Source organism: Pseudopodoces humilis, chromosome 5 (genome assembly GCF_049639895.1).
Source record: "Pseudopodoces humilis isolate 2021_Gansu_Grassland_sample_001 chromosome 5, ASM4963989v1, whole genome shotgun sequence".
NCBI lineage: Eukaryota > Metazoa > Chordata > Aves > Passeriformes > Paridae > Pseudopodoces > Pseudopodoces humilis.
In genome coordinates this window covers 24,487,790-24,507,032 of record NC_142204.1, presented here as the reverse complement: position 1 = coordinate 24,507,032, position 19,243 = coordinate 24,487,790, and the positions used below count along the sequence as shown (strand labels likewise).

The window sequence follows — 19,243 nt, the reverse complement described above, 5'->3', positions numbered from 1 at the left end:
TTTCATTCTGGTGATACATTTCTTGCGCTTTCTGCAGAGCAAGTGGCAGTGTCTGCCATCAGTGACAGCCACTGAGCAGGCTGCATTTGCTGCAAAGCAGGTGAGATATTGGCAGCTGTCTAAACATCAGCATCCAGTGTCAACCTTGAAACCCCAGAGTATCTCACCTGAACTCCACTGCTGCTCCACAAGGGCACAGCTCCTGTGTCAGGTCTGGCAGTCCCTGAGGCATTTCATGGGTACCCCAGGGATTTAGGATGGTACTACCTCCTCTCTTAGGACTCTCAATCTCATCCAATCTGATTTCTCTGCTCAGGGAATTTCATAAAGAATAAAGAGTGGAGAAAAAAACAAACTTTAAAATCCTGTTAGAAACCTAAGCCCCCTGTCCATGTCATTTCTGGGGAATAACCTGTTATATAACCTTTTCTTTCCAGAGTATACAATCATCACCCACTAAAACTTCCAGCCAACTGCCGTGTCAGGTACCTGCAAACACTCCTCAGCAGCCCACGCAGCAGCAGCCCAGAGGACCAAACCAATCTAAGGTAGCTCACTGCCTGCTCGCTTTTCTCCCTTGGTTTTGTTTGCCTGCTGCCAGGTTTGTACCCACAGGCAGTGAGTACAAACCTACCACATACCAGTGGGTGTTGTCTGTGGATTAAAAACAGCGAGGGGCTGGAGTGGGCAGCCTTGATTCACAGGGGTGTCCCAGATTCTTGAAGGAGTGCTGCTGAACAGAAAAGGTGGCTGCTGCGTGCAGAAAAGGTGGTGTGACTGCTGCTGAAGGGGCATGTGAGCTCAGAGGGGTAAAAGGGCAGTGACCTTTTAGTCTGTGGTACTGCTGAGCGTGCTGTCATTTCCACTCCCCTGCCCTGAGCATGCCAGTTAATCACCACTTTGTGAAGTGCTGTACTGCTTCAGGAAAGAGAGCACCTCTGCCTTTAACCCTCTCCAGGTGCTGGCTGTAAAGAGGCTCTGCTGTACATCTCCTCCCTTTCTAGCCTGCTTAGCTGTCTCTCTAACCTGTAATTTAGGTAAGATATAGAAAGATTATGAAGAGTTTTTAGAGCTTGGAGGATCATTTCTGAGTCAGTTCCTGGAAAGGGTATGAAGGCAGAAGTACTTTCTAGTATATTTGGAATGAGATACCTACTTTGCAAAGGGTCAGTGCCTTGGTTTGCTTTGAGACCTTGGAGAAAGTGCAGAAGGTAAATAAAGGCACCTTTTTCCTCAGAGTTCCTTAGCCTTTGTGCTGCAGAGGCCTCTGCACTGACTCTTCTAATCCTTTTGCCTCCCTTGGGGTCAGAAGCCAGGTCTGCAGCTGGCAGGGAAGTTGGCCTACACAATGCTGTCTTTCTTAGCACTTCCAAACCTGCAGCCTTTTCCATAAGCAGTCCCTGAAAATTAGTGCTTCTGGCAAAACCAGCCCACCCAGTGTGTCAAAAAAGGTACCCTCCCAGCACATCCCACTGGCCTGTGGCATGGTTTCCAGCCCTTCTCAGCAGAGCTGGGGTTGCTCCTCTGCCTGTGGGTCACAGGACAGATGAGCAGCTTTCCAGGGAAAACAGGATGGACAAGGGCACCAATACATACACGTGTTGGAAGTGGCATTCAGCTGCTGCCCAGGGTCCGCTGCTCCAGGGGAGCAAGTTTCCATGTGGGTCATGCACAGCTGCTGTAGAGGGGAAGGCCTGACCCTCGTTTCTGCCATTCTTATGGGCAGTTATGTGCTGATTCATCTGGTAAGCTGAGTCATGAGCACCACTTCCTGCAACACTTGGGGTTTCCTTTGGAGCTCTGGTGCTGCTGAGTGCTCTGGTGCTCTCTGCCCACCATCAGGCTGTGAAACTTGCTGCTAAGTTAAGCTGGCTTGTGACCCCAAAGCAGGCACTGCAGAGGGAGGCAGGTAGAAGACAGGCCCTGGATATATTGCAGGGTAGGCTGAACACACAAGAGAAGTGCCCTTTCTCTCCGAAGTGCTGCAGGAATCCCTCACTTGGACAGATGAGGCTCTGCCCGTCCAGACGAAGTGAGGAGGTGGTTTGTGGTGTGGCTGCTTTAGCATTAGAAAAATCAGCTAAAGATTTCCAGCTGTGAGTTGAAGGGGAAATTTGTCTTCTTCCCCTGCAGCCAGGGCATAGTGCACAGAGCCCAGGGAAGGAGGCAGGCTGCTGCGGGCAGAGCAGTGGAGACCACTGTGCAGTGCTCACAGGGAGAGGTGGTGGTCTCTCAAAGCAGTTGTGAGACAGGAGTCTATGTAGACTTTTCCCTGATTTGCATTCATTCCTTCTTCTGCCTTCATTCTAAACAGTCCTCATCGCAGCCTAGCTCTCCTGCTGCCCCTTCCCCCTCCCAGATGGACCTGGAGCAGCAACAGCACACGCCGCTTTTTGGAACTCCTCCACCTCCTCTTCCGGTTCCCTCGGTCCCAATGAAAGAGTCACCACCAGGCTATGAAGAGGCCGTGAAGCAACAGCCAAAGGCCCAGGTGAGAGCACTTATTCTCTCTGGCTTCCTTGGAGAGCAGGTGAAAGGTTGTCATTGTAAGTCTACCTAGTGGGCCAGTGATAGGAAATGGAGGTACAACTGCACCTTCCTTGTTGAATTTCCTCTGGAGGATTTGGGGTGGACCCTAAATCACAGATAAAAAATCCCAAGCCCTTCATTGCTGCTGCTGACCGTACTTTCCCAGCCAGTAACAGTCTGGAGAACAAAGGATTCTGGTGCCATGTCATGGTGTGCTCATTCTCGCTAGAAAACAGCCCCATCCCTGGAGCAAGGGAGGACAGCCAGCAGCCAAGGATGTTGCTTGAAGGTGTAAGTTCCTCTGGTGAATAGAAAGCTAATCTTGCACTTGCTCTCCCCAGGAGAATGGCTCTTCCAGCCAGCAGATGGACGATCTGTTTGATATCCTCATCGAAAGTGGAGGTAAGGAGAGAAAGCCAGCATTTCCCATATGGGTCTGAGTCAGGGGATTGTAGAGCACTGAGGGACAAGTCTGTCATGGCCCTGCTCTTTTCTCCAGTGACCCTTCCAATGCCTTTAGCACTGGCAGTAGTCATTAAGGCACTGACGGAGATGTCAGTCAGGCCTTAATATGACTGTGCTTCTTGATGGCTCTGCTGCTTTAGATTCAGACATACTGCTTCTGAGATACTGGACAGAGATGGTATTTCATGGAGGTGGGCTGAAAACTCCCCATAGTGAGGCAAGCAGAGGCACAGGATGTTTCCTCATCCCAGCTGGTGGTCAGTGATGGCTTAGTTGAGGGGGTGTCTGTGGCCCTGGTAAGTGGGAGGGATCCTTCAGCCAGACTTTTCCTTACCTGCCCTATTTGTTCCCTGTGCAGAGATTTCTGCTGACTTCAAGGATCAGTCGTCCCCAGCTGGCAAAGAACCACCTGTGGCCCCGGCGTGTTCCCCACCGCCCAGCAGCCACCACTCCTCCGAGCTGGCGGTGCTGGTGTCCCTGGGGCAGCCGGTGCCCGTGGGCCGGCTGGAGGACTTCCTGGAGAGCAGCACCGGCCTCCCGCTGCTGACAGCAGGCCACGATGGGCCGGAGCCCCTGTCCCTCATTGATGACCTCCACAGTGAGATGCTGAGCAGCTCGGCCATCCTGGACCACCCGCCTTCACCTATGGACACCTCGGAATTGCACTTTGCTCACGAGCCATCTGGGGGCATAGCCCTGGATCTGGCTGAGGCTAACTTGGACAGTATGGACTGGTTGGAGCTGCCAGGGGGTTCTGTCATGAGCCTGGCTCCCCTGAACACCACAGCTCCCAGCCTCTTTTCCACAGACTTTCTTGATGGACATGATCTGCAGCTGCACTGGGATTCTTGCTTGTAATTCTGTGAGCAGAGACTGAAGGGAATGGGAGTGGGAGGGCACAGGCATGCAGAGGGAAGAGGCCAGTCAACCAAAAAAAAGGAAAAAGAAAAGAGCTCCTAGTATTTGTACTCCTCCACTAACAGTGTCCTTCCTGCGTGGAGCTGGCAGTGGGCCAGGCCAGGGCAGGGAGAATGGCTGCTGGCGGGGGGAACAAGAGGCAGGAGGAGCTATGGGGCTAGCAGCCTCCTGCCCACTCCTCACAGCCTGGCCCAGCTGGGGTGAGAGCAGAGCCAGCAGCCCCTGTTCCTCCAGGCAGGAGCAATGGCAGCACATTGTTCCCTCACGTGGGACAGAGCGTGACTGGGCCTGAGCTGTTTCCAGAAGCAGCACTCTGCGCCTTCCTGGGATTGGCAGATAAAGGGGGTTGTGCTGCCCCAGCACGGTCGGTCTTAACGGTTGTGGAAGGGGATTCTACCTCTGGAGCAGGACACAAAGGCAGGAGGGCTGCCTGGGGCCCAGAGCAGCTGCCCTCTGTCTGTCAAGGGAGGGTCTGATCTGCCACAGGGCTGGGAGAGCTGGGCAGAACAGGCACCTTCTCTAAATGTAGCCAAAGGGAACTAGGGCTCCCCACCAACCTGGTAATGTCTAAGCTGGTTTCCCAAATACTGCTGAGCTTGGCAGAGGCCAAGCTGGCCTGCCTGCTCACTTCACTCACTTTGGGCTGCAAAACAGTTTTTAAGGTGCTAGAATCAGGTCCTTATATGTTAAAACAGCTGTCAGGCACAGCCCATTACCCCCAGCTCCCACAGCACTTGTGACATCCCCAGGTGAGCAGGGCAGTCAGCCTGGGCAGGGACACAGCGTGTCCTGGGGAGGGGGTGAGGGGCACAGCTGGCAATCAGTGACATATCATGGGGGCCACGTGCAATCTGCCTCCTGCCTTTGCTGTGTTGGTGCTGCACTGTAGCACGGGGCCCAGTGGAAAGCAGCAGTGGGGATGGATGTTGGACCCCGTAGGCGAAGAAGGGGAAGTGGGACTTCAAGAGTGGTGTTGTGTGGTGCAGCACAGGTCGTGGCTCAGTGACTCTGAGGGCCCCTTTCTGGAGAGGAGCTTGAAAGCAAGTATTGGGCAGCTGACCTCTGCTCTTCCCTCTCTGCAGTCCCACAGGGTAAAAGGCAAAAGTAAATGGCTGCTTACTTTGAGCTGGTGCCCTGTGTCCTTGTAGGGCCCCAGGCTGGTGCCTTGGGGGAACTGCAGACTGAGTGGGTGGACAAGCCCCCAGGACCTCAGAGCCATGACGATGCTGTTCCTTGGGCAGGGCTCAGTGGTGGAACACCAGGCCTGTGGCTCACTCTTGTGCTGTTACTCCTGTTAATTTAGAATTCCCGTGTCAGTTGTAACTCACGGCCATACTGAGCAGGTAGGACATGGCTTGCGTGGATGTGTGGCCACCTCGCCACAAGGCTGTCCCCAGCCCTGAGCTGGGTCCAGGCTGCTCGTGCTGAGTGAGGTGGGGGAAGCTGTGGCTTCTGAAGTCATGCAGTCTGAGGTACTGACCTGCTTAGGGAATGAAAGGATCAACTGCCATCCATCTCAGTATCTCCTTGAGGATGCTGTCCCCACCTTTCCCTCACACCAGCCCACAGAGCTTCCTGCTAGGGAGTGGTAGCTGTGAGCCACGTGCTGCTTCCCTGCAACTTTGGTACCTGGTTCTCTTCCCAGGGAGAGGCTGTGCCACAGGGGTGCTGGTACCTCTGCTCCGTGGTGAGGCAGGCGAACAGCAACCCTGCACAATGTGCTCTCCTTCAGCCACTGAACTGGGTGAGGTCATGCCTGTTTGGAGCTGGGAGATACTCCTGCTTTCCTGAGCCCTTTGCTTGTTAACTGCATGGGGAGCCACTTTCTTAATCATTGCAGGGGGAGCCTGCTGGCAGCTTCCTTTCTGTCCCTTCCTCTCTCCTCTGGCCCTGAGCTGTAAGCAAGTTGAGGCCTCTTAACCTGTGTCCCTCAGTGTCCAGGTTGGGAAGGACAACCCCCCCACCCCCCACTTCCCCACAGGCTTTCTATTCCTCAAGCAACAGTGTCACATCCTGAAAATCAGAATAAAAGAGACTGGTGGGCACCCCCTTTATCCTCCTGAGCTCTCCCTGAATTCTCTCCTGGTGCAGCCCAGGTGCTCACTGGGCACTGTTACTTAGCAATCAACTTACAGAGCTTTTACCAGCTCTGCCAGGGTAGTTGCCCAGCTGTGGGGGCAGGAGGCAAGAAACTCCTTAGAAGTTTCTAAGGAGGAAACTGGGGGGGGAGTAGGAGGATCTCCAAAATACTAAGGGGAAAATCTGAGGCTGCCTGTTTGTCAGACTCAAGCAAAATCAGGTTCTTTCAGCCCATAGTTGCAGTAGCCCCCACAAAAATCAGCTGTGTGATTTCTTTTGTACAAGTAATTACAAATCTGCAGCCATTAAATAAAGAAGGAAATTATCAATAAAGTGCAGTGAGCTCCTAGAGGAAGGTGGGAGCACTCCAGCTGCAGTCCTGGCCTGACCCAGCCCTGGTTCTTTGCCCTGGGCCAGGCACTCCAGTCATTGGCAGAGAGATGCCAATGCCCGATACCAGTGTAGCCCTTCCCAGAGGTTGCTGGTGAAAGGCTGAGCTCACAGCTGCTCCCTTTTGCCTTCACCTGTCCACCATCAGGTGTGAAACTGTAGGAATTTAGTGACCCTGACTTTGCCTAACATACTTGCATTGGCTGAAGAGCTTCAAGGAGCCCTGAGGATACAGAACCAAGAGCCTCATGTCCCGAGGAGCTGGGCTGACCTGTGGGAGCCCCCCTGCACAAGGGGTTTCTGCCAGGAGAGTGAGTGATAACCCTGTGCCTGTGGGGAGAGGGGAAGGTGGTGCCTCAGCCCCAGAAATGTTAGAAAGTCTTTTCCCCAAGCAGTGCCCAGAGCAGGCTTGCCCAGTTCTCTGCTTTCTTACTATTATTTCTTTGAATAATAGTTCAATAGGTCTTTGTTGGAAGAGGTATTCCCCTGGACATCCATTTTTGCACCCATTGGGAAAAACTAAGTCTGATGTTCTGCCTCTACCTTGAATGTAATCCTGAATCTTTCTGCTGTAACCACTACTTGTTTGTAATGTGTATTTGACTAGCACGCACTCTCCCTTCCACTATGCAGCCAATGGCGAGGGGTGATCAGCACCATCAGTCAGATGGTGTTGGGGCATCAGATCCAGAGCGAGTATTCAACTGGAAAAGGATAAAAGTGACAAGTTAATGGGGGAGAGAACGGTTCTTTAAATTGAATTATTTTTTCAGTTACAAATATTTGAAGAAAAAAAATCCATTTTATTAAAAAAATTCCAAACAGCCACGTTCTCAAAAACTTCTCTGCTATGCTGGTGGGAGGGCTTGGGGCCATTCTGCCTTTTCCAGCTAAGGGTGGGTGATCCCTCTCTATATCTTTCTCAAACCTGAAAAAAGCAGCTTAAGTGGTGGTGGCTCATCCTTCTCAGCTGCAGGGAGTTTTCCCTCAGTGTATGGGAATTACCTACCCTGCAACCAGAAGCAGGTTTTACCTGCTTAGTGGACCGTAGGTGGTGGTGAGGTGACACTGCCTCTTCCACAGCCACATTTAAAAGGAATTGCCTTCACTGAAAACACTCACTTTCAAATCAGAAGATAAGCAACTTCCATCCTCCCATAAGCTTGGACTTCTAAATACATTTCTCCCAAGGGCCTGTGCCCTGTCCCTGTCCCACTTTGCAGCTCAGCCTACACCTGCTTTTTCCAGAGACACCTGTACAGACAACACTGCTGTCTCCACCACCCAGCTCTGCTTTCTGTTAGCCCCTCTACCTTTCCTACAGGTCCTCCCCCTGCAGTGTCCCGACAACCTGTAGTTTCCAGTATTTCTGGCTTTTCTGGGGCTCTGCTGTTGACCTCCTCTTAGGGCTGGTGGTGCAGAGGCGAGGCAGGGCTGCCACTGCTGGCAGCAGAACTGGCTCTGCCCCGGCTGCTGCCTGACCTTGCAGGCTGCTGTGACGCAAGGAGCTCCCTCCGTGCCAGCACAGAAATGGGATTGCCATTGTCAAATGGCAGAAAGGAAAAATTAAACCGAGTCCTGGCCCTGTCAAAAAATAAGACAAAGCCCAGCACTCTCCCAAGATGCAGCTTTTATTTACGAACCCACCAAATAAAGGAAAGTAAGAATCTAGTGTCATCCCATCAGTAGTTTGTGCTCACAGACAAGCGCTTTCAGTAGAAAGTCGCAGACTCCATATCCAGAGCCACCACCACAAAGCAGCAATTCTCCACTCCTGACCTGTGTCCCTGTTGTCACCGCAGGGCAAGGACGAGTTAATCTCCCTGAGCCAGCTCCAACCTAAACCTTGTCCTGAGCTACAACGGTGCCAAAATATACATGTTCCTGGAGTAAATTTACAGCTTTTTGGTTAACAGTAAAAATCATCTAGAGACTAAAGTAACAGCATGAAACACTCTTGTTTAGGGGAGATGTGCTCCCAGAGGAGACAAGGACCATCCCCTAAGGCTGTTACAGTGGTAACAGGCTGGTAAATTTGGGCAACTCTTGTCAACATCCCACACCAGTGCCAGGGAGGTGGGATGAAACTGATGCCAGTTCCCCCTTCTCAGCTCCAGGTCAAAGGAACTTGTCCATGTGTCCCCCAGCAGAGGGGAGCCTTTGGCTGGCACCAGGGATGTGCTCTCCCTGCTCCTGTACAGCAGTGAGTCACCAGCCCAATTCCACGTGCAGCTGCAGTGCCAACTGTCAATGGCACCAGCTCTCATGGATCAAAGCCATCCCACAAGGGCTGTCTCTTCCCCACAGCTCCAGCCATAGCCACGTTCACACCCCCATGTGACTGCTGGCCCATGGGGCAGTGCAAAATGGCTCCAGCCAGGCTGCCCCCCTGGGCACTGCTGTGGAGGCAGGGCTGAGGAAAGCAGATGATAGGGGTGGCAGATATGGAAAGCTGGGAGAGGGCATTTGCTTTTTGTAGCCAGAACACTCTTGTCCCTTTGCAGCATCACCCTCAGCCATCAGCCCCCTTGGGTCTGTAGCTTAGCCTCTCAGCACTGCTCCATCTGTCCCAGGTGGTCTGGCAGCCCCCAGGGGGATTTTGTCACAGATACAAGTGGGTGGGGTGGGGAAGGGCAGGGGGTGAGATATGAGGGGGTGGAGGAGAGGAGTGTGCGCCATCGAGAAGGTCCCCAGGATGGGGCAGGGTGGGGGTCACCCATCTATATCCCAGCTGAAGAGATGGTGCTTCACGAGCATGTCCTGCACCCCTTCCTTCAGTGGCTTCTTCTCCTTTTCCTGCAGGATGACACAGAGACCGGGTCAGTGCACCACACCCAGAAAAGGGGAGGTTGTGTCTGTGGGCAGAGCCCAAGCATGCCGAGGCCTCTGGCACCCAGACAGAGCAGCTTCCTGCACTTCCCACCTTGTGCACAACTGGCACAGGGGGAGGGAACCCTTTGGTTTGGAGAGCACCGGGGAAAGGGAGCCTGTCACTTCCCTCTGCCCCAGCTGGGCAGGGCAGGCAGCCCCCTCTGCCAGCACTGCCACACAGCTCCTGCTGCACAGCCTGCCCTGGGGCAGGGAAAGCAGCCCCATCCACAGCCTCTGGAGCTGGCTCCAGAGGACGAAGAGGATGGGCTGAAGCACAAAGCTGGGAGAGGGAGGCAGTAAGTGAAACCCCGGGCTGAGTGAAAGAATAAGAGATACTCACCTCCCTCTTTATTGGCAGCTCCCAGTCCTGGGAGAGGCTGAAAGCAAATTTGCCGAGGACTCTGCAACAAAACCAGAAGAGAGCAATGTTAAAACAACCCCCCCAGACAATACTCCCAGCCTTTGCCTACAACTGCTGCCCCAGGCACACACTGTCACCCCAGCTTGTCCTTGCATGCCACTAAACTTACAAGGATGAAATTCCTTGTTTGATGGTGTTGAAAAGACAGCAGCAGTCACTCATTCCCTGTTTCCCTCTCCCCACTGGGCTTCACATCCTCCCAGGCCCAGGCTGGAAGAAGGAGCTCGAAGATGTGACTCAAGTGCAGCCCCTACAGAGCTTGGTGCAGCAGCACAGGGACTGCAGACATGCTGGCTGAGGGCTGCATGCAGCTGGCAAAGGCAGACTGCAGATTCCTCTCCAGAAAGCAGACCCCTGCCTGTGGCACCTCAGAGTTCTGAAGCTCCCTCCCTCTCCCTGGAGCAGGAGAAGTGTCCTGCAGCAGGACTGCAGAGCAGAAGTGCTCTAAGGGGTTGGCATGGGCAGCTCCCTTGCTGGCTGGGAGAAGTAGGATGTAAGACATGAACCAGTCCCACTGTCCTTTGACTATGCCCAGCTGGCACAGCCCCCAAGCTGTGAGAAAGCAGCTGTGGGACACGGCAGCCCAGAGGCGGCAGAAGCCCCCTCCCATTCAACAGCAAGCTGAGAACACCACACCTTGAAGTGTGCACACACAGGCCTGCTCTGGCTACAGATGCTCCCACTGGAGCCCGAGGTAACTGGGTGATGCACACAAGAGCCAGCTCCCACTGAATGGCAGCAGCAACCAGGCTGGAGCAGTTGTGATGGCAAGAGATTTGCCCTCCAGCTCCCTGGGACTTCACCTGGCTTTGCAGAGTGCAGGAGGGCCAGGAGCATGGACGCCCAGAGCCACAGGGATGTGTGTCCTGGGACTGCCTTGTGTGAGCTCAGGCCCTAAAGCTGCTTTAAGCCCCTGACACCACTCCCTCACCTAACCAGGGAGTCAGCGGGTGACTGTCCAGCTGTCTCCCTAGCACATTCCCTGCTCCCTGCTTGGACTTAGAGTGGCTGGCAAAGGACGTGGAGAGCAGTGGGGTTGAAAAGGCAGACTCTCCATCAGAGTATGTGTACAGCAGGAGGTTGCTGGCAAGCAAAGGCTGCCTGCTTGTCACAACAGGTCCCCAGGAGCCAAGCTCTGCTCTTGGATCAAGCAGGCACAGTGCCTCACAATAAACTGCCCAGAGATTTGTTGCTGCCTCAGCACACAGCAGGAAATCTCTGTGGCTGGGATGTCTGGGCAGCTCTCGCTGCAACTCACTGGAGAGGGCCCAAACCCAGCCATAAGAGAGGGCCACCTCCTGCAGAGGAGGAGGAAATCTATTCCAGATACTTGCATGGGAATGTGCCATGAGGACACTCACCTCAGCTCACATTTGATCTGCACCCAGCCAGGACTGCGTAGGAATGACCAGGGATGGAACCACTTCTCCACGGTCTGCAGGCTTGAGCATAGCACCTCCAGCCACAAATGCAGCACCTGCTCACTGCAACAATGAGGTAGAGACCTGTTACTCAGCTGCAGCCAGGGAAAGAAACCCCATCCCTCTGGAATAGTCTATTTTCAGCCCAAGTCTTGACCCCCCACCCACAACCCTGTTCCCAGTGGGAACAGGATAACCCAGTAAACTTGTGTGAGCCACTCCACACAATAGGAGCTCCTTCCTCCAGCTAGGAATCAGGCCAGCACAATGCACAAAGAACAAATCTCACCCAGTGGCTGCAGCTAAGAGGGGGGGAAAAATGATGCTGTGGCCTAAGATTGAAACTACTGCTGCCCATAAACCCACTGTCCCTTCCCAAGCTCTTTGCACTCAAAATGCTGAGGGTACCAGGGCCAGATGACTCACTTGAGTCCTACACAGATGAGAGAACGAAGCTTCACATCCATCTGTGCATGTGCAGCATCATGTGTCATGTTCACAGCCTGAACTGCCTGTAAGGGAGGGAAGGTATAGTTACTGCTGGGCAGCCACTTCAGCAACACGGCCAAATGCTGCCCTCCCAGGAGTTCCCTGCTAGCACCAGAGGGCCTAAGGGAAGGTCTGGGAGACTCTTGAGCATCTCCCTCCAACAGTCTAAAAGTAGGAGCTGGGCTCTGGCTGGGCTTGGGGCAGCACTCACCCGGTAAAGCAGCTCCTCTGGAGTGAGGACTTTGCCATCTTCATCAAGCCTGTAAAGATCACAGCAGAAACCAGCTCCAGTCACCCTGGGCACATGCAGGCCTTTCCTGCTTCATACCCCAATAGCTCTCGTGCTGCTGCTGAGCCCAGAGGTGCTGCTGCAGCCTTGAGAGAGCCAGATACAGACCCAGAAGCAAACACAGGATCCCAGGGGATGGGATAAGAGCCACTGCCAGCCCCAGGTCAGCACAGGCACAGCAACCTGCTAACACCACAACCACAGGAGGCTGGGGCAGACCATGAGCCTTGCCAAGGTGCAGAGCAGCATCAGCTTGATGAGCACAGTGGAGCAGGGCACAGACCTGTAAGTCTTGCAGAGCACGAGGCGAGAATACACGGAGTCAAAGTCCCGTTCCACTTCCCGGCTTGCAGCCTGGAGGAGCAGAGGGACACTCAGCACACCTGCCCTACAACCCATCACCTCAGCCCTCTGGCAACACCGCCCCATGAAAGGAACTGGGACATCTCACCTCTTCAATGAACAGCCAAGGGTGGCAGGCCCCCCCCAGCAGAGATGGCTTCTTCAATCCATGTTCAAATATGGACTTCAAGGCTGGACAGAGTGTCCCTCGCACCAAGTCTGTCACCCCCTCTGTGACAGAGTCATCTCCAGCGATGGAGTACTGAGGAACAGGAAGAGCCAGCTCTCAGGGGGCAGAGCATGGAGGTGGTCCACTCACCTACACCTCTGCACAGACCAATTCCACTCCCAGGTGCCTGACAGAACCCCTTCCCCCCACCTCTACCTGTCATAGTCTTGCATAAGGCCCCATGTTCTGTGCTACTGTGGGGGATCTCCTGGGACCTTTGTGTTTAGGTGGTGCCCAGGAGACCACACAAGTGATCATCATCCTGGCAGCATTCAGCACGTAGGAATGTGCTGGTGTGATGCTGACAGCTAAGGTATGGAGAGGAACTTGCACTGAGGGTCTCTGGGACTCTGTAAGCTGCTAAAAGTCAAGGCAAACAACCAGATAGGAATTTCCAGGTCAGGGAGTACACCACTTTGAGGTGTCATGTTGACACTGTTAACACTCCCATGAGTGGGATCCTCTCTGTTTCCACAGTTAGGAGAAGAAACACTCAGCAGTGCAGGATATTTCTATGTACAGAGAGGTGATCTACATCTAAGGAGCCAGCCCTGAGAGAGGGGGAAGGAAGCAATATGTCAATAGCAACATCTCTCTGGGGGCTTCTCTCGGGGGTCTTGAGTCAGCCTTTGAGCTCTTCCTCAGTCCCCAAATACTGAGAAGAGAGAGAACCAGGCCTTCTCCACTTCCCCTGAAAACTGCTTATGTCAACAGCTGCTAATGTTTGTCTCATGCACACTACCCCAATCTTGAGGACATACTGAAGTATATGGATAAGTGCCATCCCATCACTGCCAGTTGTAAGAGGAACTAAGACAGATTGTCCCCTTGGGTGTAGCTGCTTGGGGAGAATTTACTGTCATGGTCACAAAGCATGAGCAGAATCCATGGGTACAGCCTCAAAGGAGTAAAAGCACACAGGTAGCTGGGAGCAGACAGAAACACTGCCTTGCTTCTCTCCCTGCTGCTCTCTCAGCTTTCATCTCTAGGGTCCTTGCAACCCCAGGCATCCCACACAGGTGTCCTCTGGGGCCCTCATTCTCCACTTGGTCAGCATGAGGAAGTTAAGCAAACAGGCTTAGTTTATAAATAAGCTGCCTGATCACATCACAAAGAATTCAATGGCCAGAGAAAGGAAACAGAATGAAGGAGGAAAATCTATGGCTCTTTTCAACTTGTTTTTTTTCAGTTATAACTCTTTTTTTTAATGTGAAGTTTTTTTGTAGTTGTGGGGTTTTTAAGTACCTCTTTACTCCGCTCATCCAAGATCTCCACAAATTTTGCAGGAAACCAACCTACAAAGAGTGAACAAAGAGATGAGCCTGACAAAGATACTGAGAAATCCTTACACAAAGGATTATGTGCATTAAAGGATTCTCAGCTCCAGTGGGAGCTGAGAATAAATCAGAGTTCATAGGGCCCACCCCCAATGAAGGAAGCAAGCAAACTCAAGATCACAATACCTAAGGCAGCTGCACAAGAAAGCCAATTGCAGGACACTGCCTACACGCAGCAGTGGTGACATGCACCCAACCACCCCGTACCAGGAGGATGGAGCCTAAACTTGCTGTTTGCAAGTAACTGCTGCATGACTGCTTTCATACGTTTCCTTTGTCCCTGGCAGAGCCTTTGCTGCCAGAGCAGTTGCTGTAGATGAATGGATGCTCTGCATCTGGCCCCACTCTCCCCAGTGCAACCCATCCTGTTCTCACCTCTCAGTCCATTCAGCTCTCCCACCCAACAGTGCTCATCCTTCTGGGAAATAATCTGAAAAAGAGGGAGTGGAAAATGCCACTTGAAGAGGTTGCAGTGGCAGGAGGGGTACAGCTGCCTGGCTGTGTGTCCACAATGAGGAACTGCTTTCTTCTCAACTGCTTTGCCAATGTTCTCACATAGCCCAGGGCCTTCAAGGACACAAAGCTACTGTGAACATCCTCTTCTCCCCAGTTTCAGATGGGATGCTCAGAGTTAAATGCAAATGGATGCTTTTACAGCCTTACCACAATTTGTTATGCAGTGTTACACTGGGACTTGAGTTGGACCAATCCATCTTTTGCACAGCTGTACAGAAGCCAGGAAAGGGACTTTGTGGTGGAAGCGAGAATGACCCACAGGACAACATTCACAGGACCACACTGCCCCAATTGCAGGCAGTGCCTAGGAGCACCAGCTGCTTCTCCGGGCCCTAACTGGGCTCTGAGCTTATCTCCTCCCTTCTTTCCCTGCAGGGGAGGTAGTGTCCCAAACAAGCTGGGTCTGCTTGTCCCACCCTGGTGCCTGTCGCCAGGCTGACACACCGTAATGATGTCGTTCTTGCGGAAGCCCAGCTCATCGTCATCGTGGCGCTCAAAATCCAGCAGTGCCTTGGCTCGGCGGCGCCGGTTGCGGGAACAGGCCACGTAGTTCTCGTGGTCCCGCTGGTGGCTCTCCATGCTGTAGTCTGGGGTCAGATCCTAGAAGGCATGCACATGAGAGCAGAGAGGAATGAAAGTACATGGGTGACTCCCAGCTATCTGACAAAGCTTGCCTGCCCCTGTTCCCAAACCTTTTCCTGCTCCTAGCCAGCAGACAAGGTCTCAGCACAGCCCTCCTTCACCACAGATAGATTAAGCTAGTCTCACCCTCCAGCCATTACACCTGGCACGTTCCTTCTCAAGCCCACACTTGAGGAGCATTTGAACAGCCCTGTCCTGTGCTGAACACTCAAAACCCATGCCTGGAGTACACAGCAGTGCAGATCCAGCTGTTTCCACTTACAATGATGCAATTCTTGGGATCCACACACTGGAAGTGCCGTGCCACCTGGAGAATGGCCTCACGCAGGTCAGCCACCAGCTCTGTCTGCTTGATGTTCTTGGCTTTCAGTGCCTCCAGATCATCATCCCCTGGTGGAGTCCACGCAGCCAGAGGGAAGGCGAGGGAAGGAAAGCAAGTACATGGAATTTATTTTTTTGTTACCATTAGAAATTACAGGTTCTGAAGAAACCAAAAAAGCCTAACATCACAAGTACCTAAACTAAGGCAGGTACTTACTGCCAAGCTATTCAGTAAAGTAAATAGCAAATACCAATTCGACTGCATCAAATTTTAAGGAGATGATACTTCAAACTGCATATGGAACTGGAATATGTCATCTTTGATCTGTCTGGGAAACACAGTATACCAAGGTACTACTTTAGAGAATTGTCTACAATATGTCACTACAATGTCAGCTGAAAGGTGGGACACAAGACTGGGGGACTTGCAATAAATCCCTTCAACTGAAATTCTCTTGAAACTGAATCAGGTTTTGGTTGAATTACTTCTGATATTTGTACAACTCACAGGCTGAGAGCACATCCTTCACTGAGTCTTGGAAAAGATCTAAAAAAACAAGGCAGCCCACTTTCCTGGGCCAGTCATGAAGTCAGAGCCATGAGAGACCTCAACTTCCCTAAGAGCCAGACTTCAAACATTTGGGGTGTATAGAAATGGTCATGAGCCCAAAGTAAAAGTTACCAAAGCATCTTTCAACTATCACTAATCCCCGCAGGAGTTTTGACAGCCTATGTCTATTACCTTATGCAGAAAGATACCTGATGGGATGGATTCTTTAGACAGTTAATGTAGCTGAATGCCTTAAATACTGGGTACATGATGTTAGGGAACAATGAACTATTTTCTTCTTTTTCTTAAAAAAATTTGTATTAAATCCGAAGTGCACTTTCATGTATCTATTTTTGCTCCCTCTATAATATACTGAAGATGTGGTAGCTTGAGTAACAAAATTAACACTTAAACAAATGTATTTTTCACTGAACTCCGATGTTTATACAAACACAGCTTTTATTCAGGAGCCAAGTAAATCATTGGCTAGCAAATTATCTTATGCTTATCTTCTAGCAGCATTACAGAAAACAATATGAATAAAGTGTGGCCTGAGCTACAGCTGCTGCAAGAGTTATAGACACACTAAGCTTCTACTAATTGAAAAGTTATTAACAGTATCTTTTGATCATGTCATCCTAATTAAAAAGACCCAAACTTTAGGAAGGTAAATAAAGGCACAAAATTAGATATAAAATTATTTTATAATTGTTTTCTATTTGCTACATTAAATTATTTGAGATACATCAGAGCTTAAGAGAAAACTGAACCTTGCTTCTGGATTAGAAAAATTGTGGGGCATAGTTACTCTCGATCCAAGCAATAAAAAAATAACAAAATTTCATCCTCTGTATCCAGGGGTAGGTACAGAGCATGCAAGAACTCCTACTATTCAGAGATGCAAAAATTGCAAATAGACAGGTGAGCACGTAGATCTCAGGGATTCCTAGAAATTTCATGCTGCTAAAATAGACAGTAACTAGAGAAGAAACTAAACCACAGCTATACTAGCTCTGTGAGCTGCTCTCATTTACATAGATCATTGATTCTTTCTGTCATCTCTCAGTTCCATCTGGCCAAAGTACCATGCTCTTCCCTCTGTATTCAGATGAATCCTAGCAAAACACAAGCATGAGACGTGGGAAGCAAGTTCCATACTCTCCCACCTTAGAGTGGATGTGGTACAGAGGAAAGCAACTGGTGTGTCCCCCAGATCACCTCACTGCACTCGACATGTACACTTTCAAACTTCAACACCCACATTTCCAAACAGGAAACCAGTGCATGATCAGCATGAGGAGTCCACTCATGAGGAGTCTCTACTTTGAGCCTGCAAAGACTGATGAGCTGCATGGCTCTGCACAGGACAAACTCTTCCGCATTCCCTTCATGCAAGCCCACACAACAGGAAAACTCGTGCACGTTCTGCTCTCCACCAAATTACCTTTCGTTATTTCTTTCTCTTACTGCATTGTAAATCTGCTTCAACTCTTTGAACCTCAATTACAGAAAGCCCTGACCAACCTGATCTAGCATGAGCAAGAGGCTGCTTCAAGCAGGAGACGTTGGAATACAGGCACTGAGAGGTCTCTTCTAAATAGTGCTCCTGTGTTTCTGTGACTCCTGCCCAAGGTACTACCACATCTGAGTTCACTCTAAGGGAGAAGAATTAAGCTCTGGGTAAATTCTCATTCCCTCCCAGATGAGGGCTAAGTACCAGTTCTACACAGTAACTATCACAGGCAGCAGACTTACATTTAAGATTGATTGTCAGTTCCCAGTAAAGAGTGAATTTATCACATGCAAGCTTTCCTTCCTCTCACTTGGGCTGAATTTTTCCATTGTGGTCAACTGCTGCAGGATGACAACTTCTCAGTTTTAACCAACATTTTAAATACTAAGGATAATGTTAGGTAAAATACATGATGGCCATTGTACAGAAGCCCCACTAAAATGAGAAAACCCTATCAATTATCTCTGTTCTACCACTGATATATTCTGAAGCTTGAACTTAAAGTTTATCTTTGTGCATAACTCAGTATCACCTTCATAAAAATACTCAAACTGTCAAGAAGGCTATATGAGACACAACAAAGGTTTGTGTGGCAGCCAAGTTCTCTGCCAGTCCAGTCTGTACCAACTGTATGATAACATTACATACAAAGGCTCTGAGTTTAGGTTGCACAAGCAACTTTCCTGTGTTTCTTCACTTCTGCATGCTTGACTTTACAGTATCATGGGTATTCTACCATAATTCTTCTATGTAATGCTTTGTGTGCTTGTAGGAAGCCTGTGACAATATATCAGCTTCCTGGAGAACATCAGAATAGCTCCTCTCTGGAAAGACCAGTAAAGCCCATTTTTAGATTTATTCAAGCCATTTCAACCACAACAGGAACACTGTCTGAGCCCTGTAAATTCAGTATGTTGTCTTCTTCCGGAAAAACAATTCCTGTGGTGACATGTGGCAATTTCAAGAAGGCTAGCCAATTTCAAGTAAAGTGATGACAGTGAGGCTTACAGCAGAAAGGGCTCTTATGGACTCAAGAAATAAGTCACTCTTAAACCCCTGCAAATGCTATTCTGACTGTGCCCTTTCTGGACATATGTTGGCTTGGCTCATAAGTGAAGAAAATTAATAGTAAAAAGCATTCACAACATCAAACTCTCGGAATAAGTAAGGGAAAATATAATGATGCCCTCATTTATAATTTTGATGGGTGACACACTAGACATCCTGCCCTGTCTCAGATCTTCAGAGATGTTCCTGAACTGAGCAAAGTAAGATCAGAGAGTACCACATCCAGCCTGTGGACTGCATAAGGTCTGCCAGGAAATGTGTTTGACCTGTTGGTCAGTGCAAGAAGGACATTACATTTGGGCTGAACTGCACCTCCTGTTGGTCGCTATTCATGGACTGTCTAACCTAAAATTTACCTTCTGAGCTCAGATCAAAGAAAGCAAGCAGTAAACTGCACTTCTTCCCTCTCATCCTTCAGTTCTGACTCCCTTCTCTCCAATCCTTCTGTCCCAACGTTTCCCTGATTTGCCTGCTCCCCTCCTTTCTAAGCTGCCATAGCTACCAACTACACATGAAAGGTGCAGGATTGTCCTTACCGAAAAGCAGAGAGGTGATGCCAGATTTCCTGCGCTGAGTCCTGCGCCGCACAATCTGCGGGAGAGGGAAGAGAGAGAACAAAGTGCACACATTAGGACAGATTTCAGAAATAAAATAAAGCAACCCTCCACACCAGTCAGCTCTGGGCAAGGGGTCCTGACAGCTACCACTAGAAGAGGCAAGCCAGTGAACTGGCAGTTTTAGACAGGAGTCGTTCTAGTCCTAACACATTGAATCAGCTCTACTGCTCCATGTGCAACAGGTTATTTATACCTTAATTATTACAAAAGCATAATTGAAGTTCAAGAATCAACCA

General features: G+C 50.7%; 2 protein-coding genes across 10 annotated transcripts in view; one reads left to right on the top strand and one right to left on the bottom strand.

Annotated features, from left to right (window-relative positions):
- MRTFA (myocardin related transcription factor A) overlaps positions 1-7,203 on the top strand; it is a 95,235-nt gene extending 88,032 nt beyond the window's left edge. For both annotated transcript variants that reach the window (XM_088055260.1, XM_014256629.2), the window contains 4 exons: positions 438-548; positions 2,315-2,491; positions 2,871-2,931; positions 3,353-7,203. In XM_088055260.1, the coding sequence (XP_087911386.1) occupies positions 438-548; positions 2,315-2,491; positions 2,871-2,931; positions 3,353-3,852 (849 nt within the window). In that variant the 3' untranslated portion in view covers positions 3,853-7,203. The remainder of the gene's footprint in view (positions 1-437; positions 549-2,314; positions 2,492-2,870; positions 2,932-3,352) is intronic.
- Positions 7,204-7,996: 793 nt separating this feature from the next.
- The window catches only part of SGSM3 (small G protein signaling modulator 3), a 29,620-nt gene continuing 18,373 nt past the window's right edge, over positions 7,997-19,243 (bottom strand). For all 8 annotated transcript variants that reach the window (XM_088055261.1, XM_014256631.2, XM_014256634.2 and 5 more), the window contains 12 exons: positions 18,927-18,981; positions 15,201-15,328; positions 14,741-14,896; positions 14,156-14,210; positions 13,689-13,738; positions 12,324-12,476; positions 12,156-12,226; positions 11,795-11,843; positions 11,521-11,606; positions 11,035-11,157; positions 9,593-9,653; positions 7,997-9,177 (listed from right to left, as the gene is read on the bottom strand). In XM_088055261.1, the coding sequence (XP_087911387.1) occupies positions 9,094-9,177; positions 9,593-9,653; positions 11,035-11,157; positions 11,521-11,606; positions 11,795-11,843; positions 12,156-12,226; positions 12,324-12,476; positions 13,689-13,738; positions 14,156-14,210; positions 14,741-14,896; positions 15,201-15,328; positions 18,927-18,981 (1,071 nt within the window). In that variant the 3' untranslated portion in view covers positions 7,997-9,093. The remainder of the gene's footprint in view (positions 9,178-9,592; positions 9,654-11,034; positions 11,158-11,520; positions 11,607-11,794; positions 11,844-12,155; positions 12,227-12,323; positions 12,477-13,688; positions 13,739-14,155; positions 14,211-14,740; positions 14,897-15,200; positions 15,329-18,926; positions 18,982-19,243) is intronic.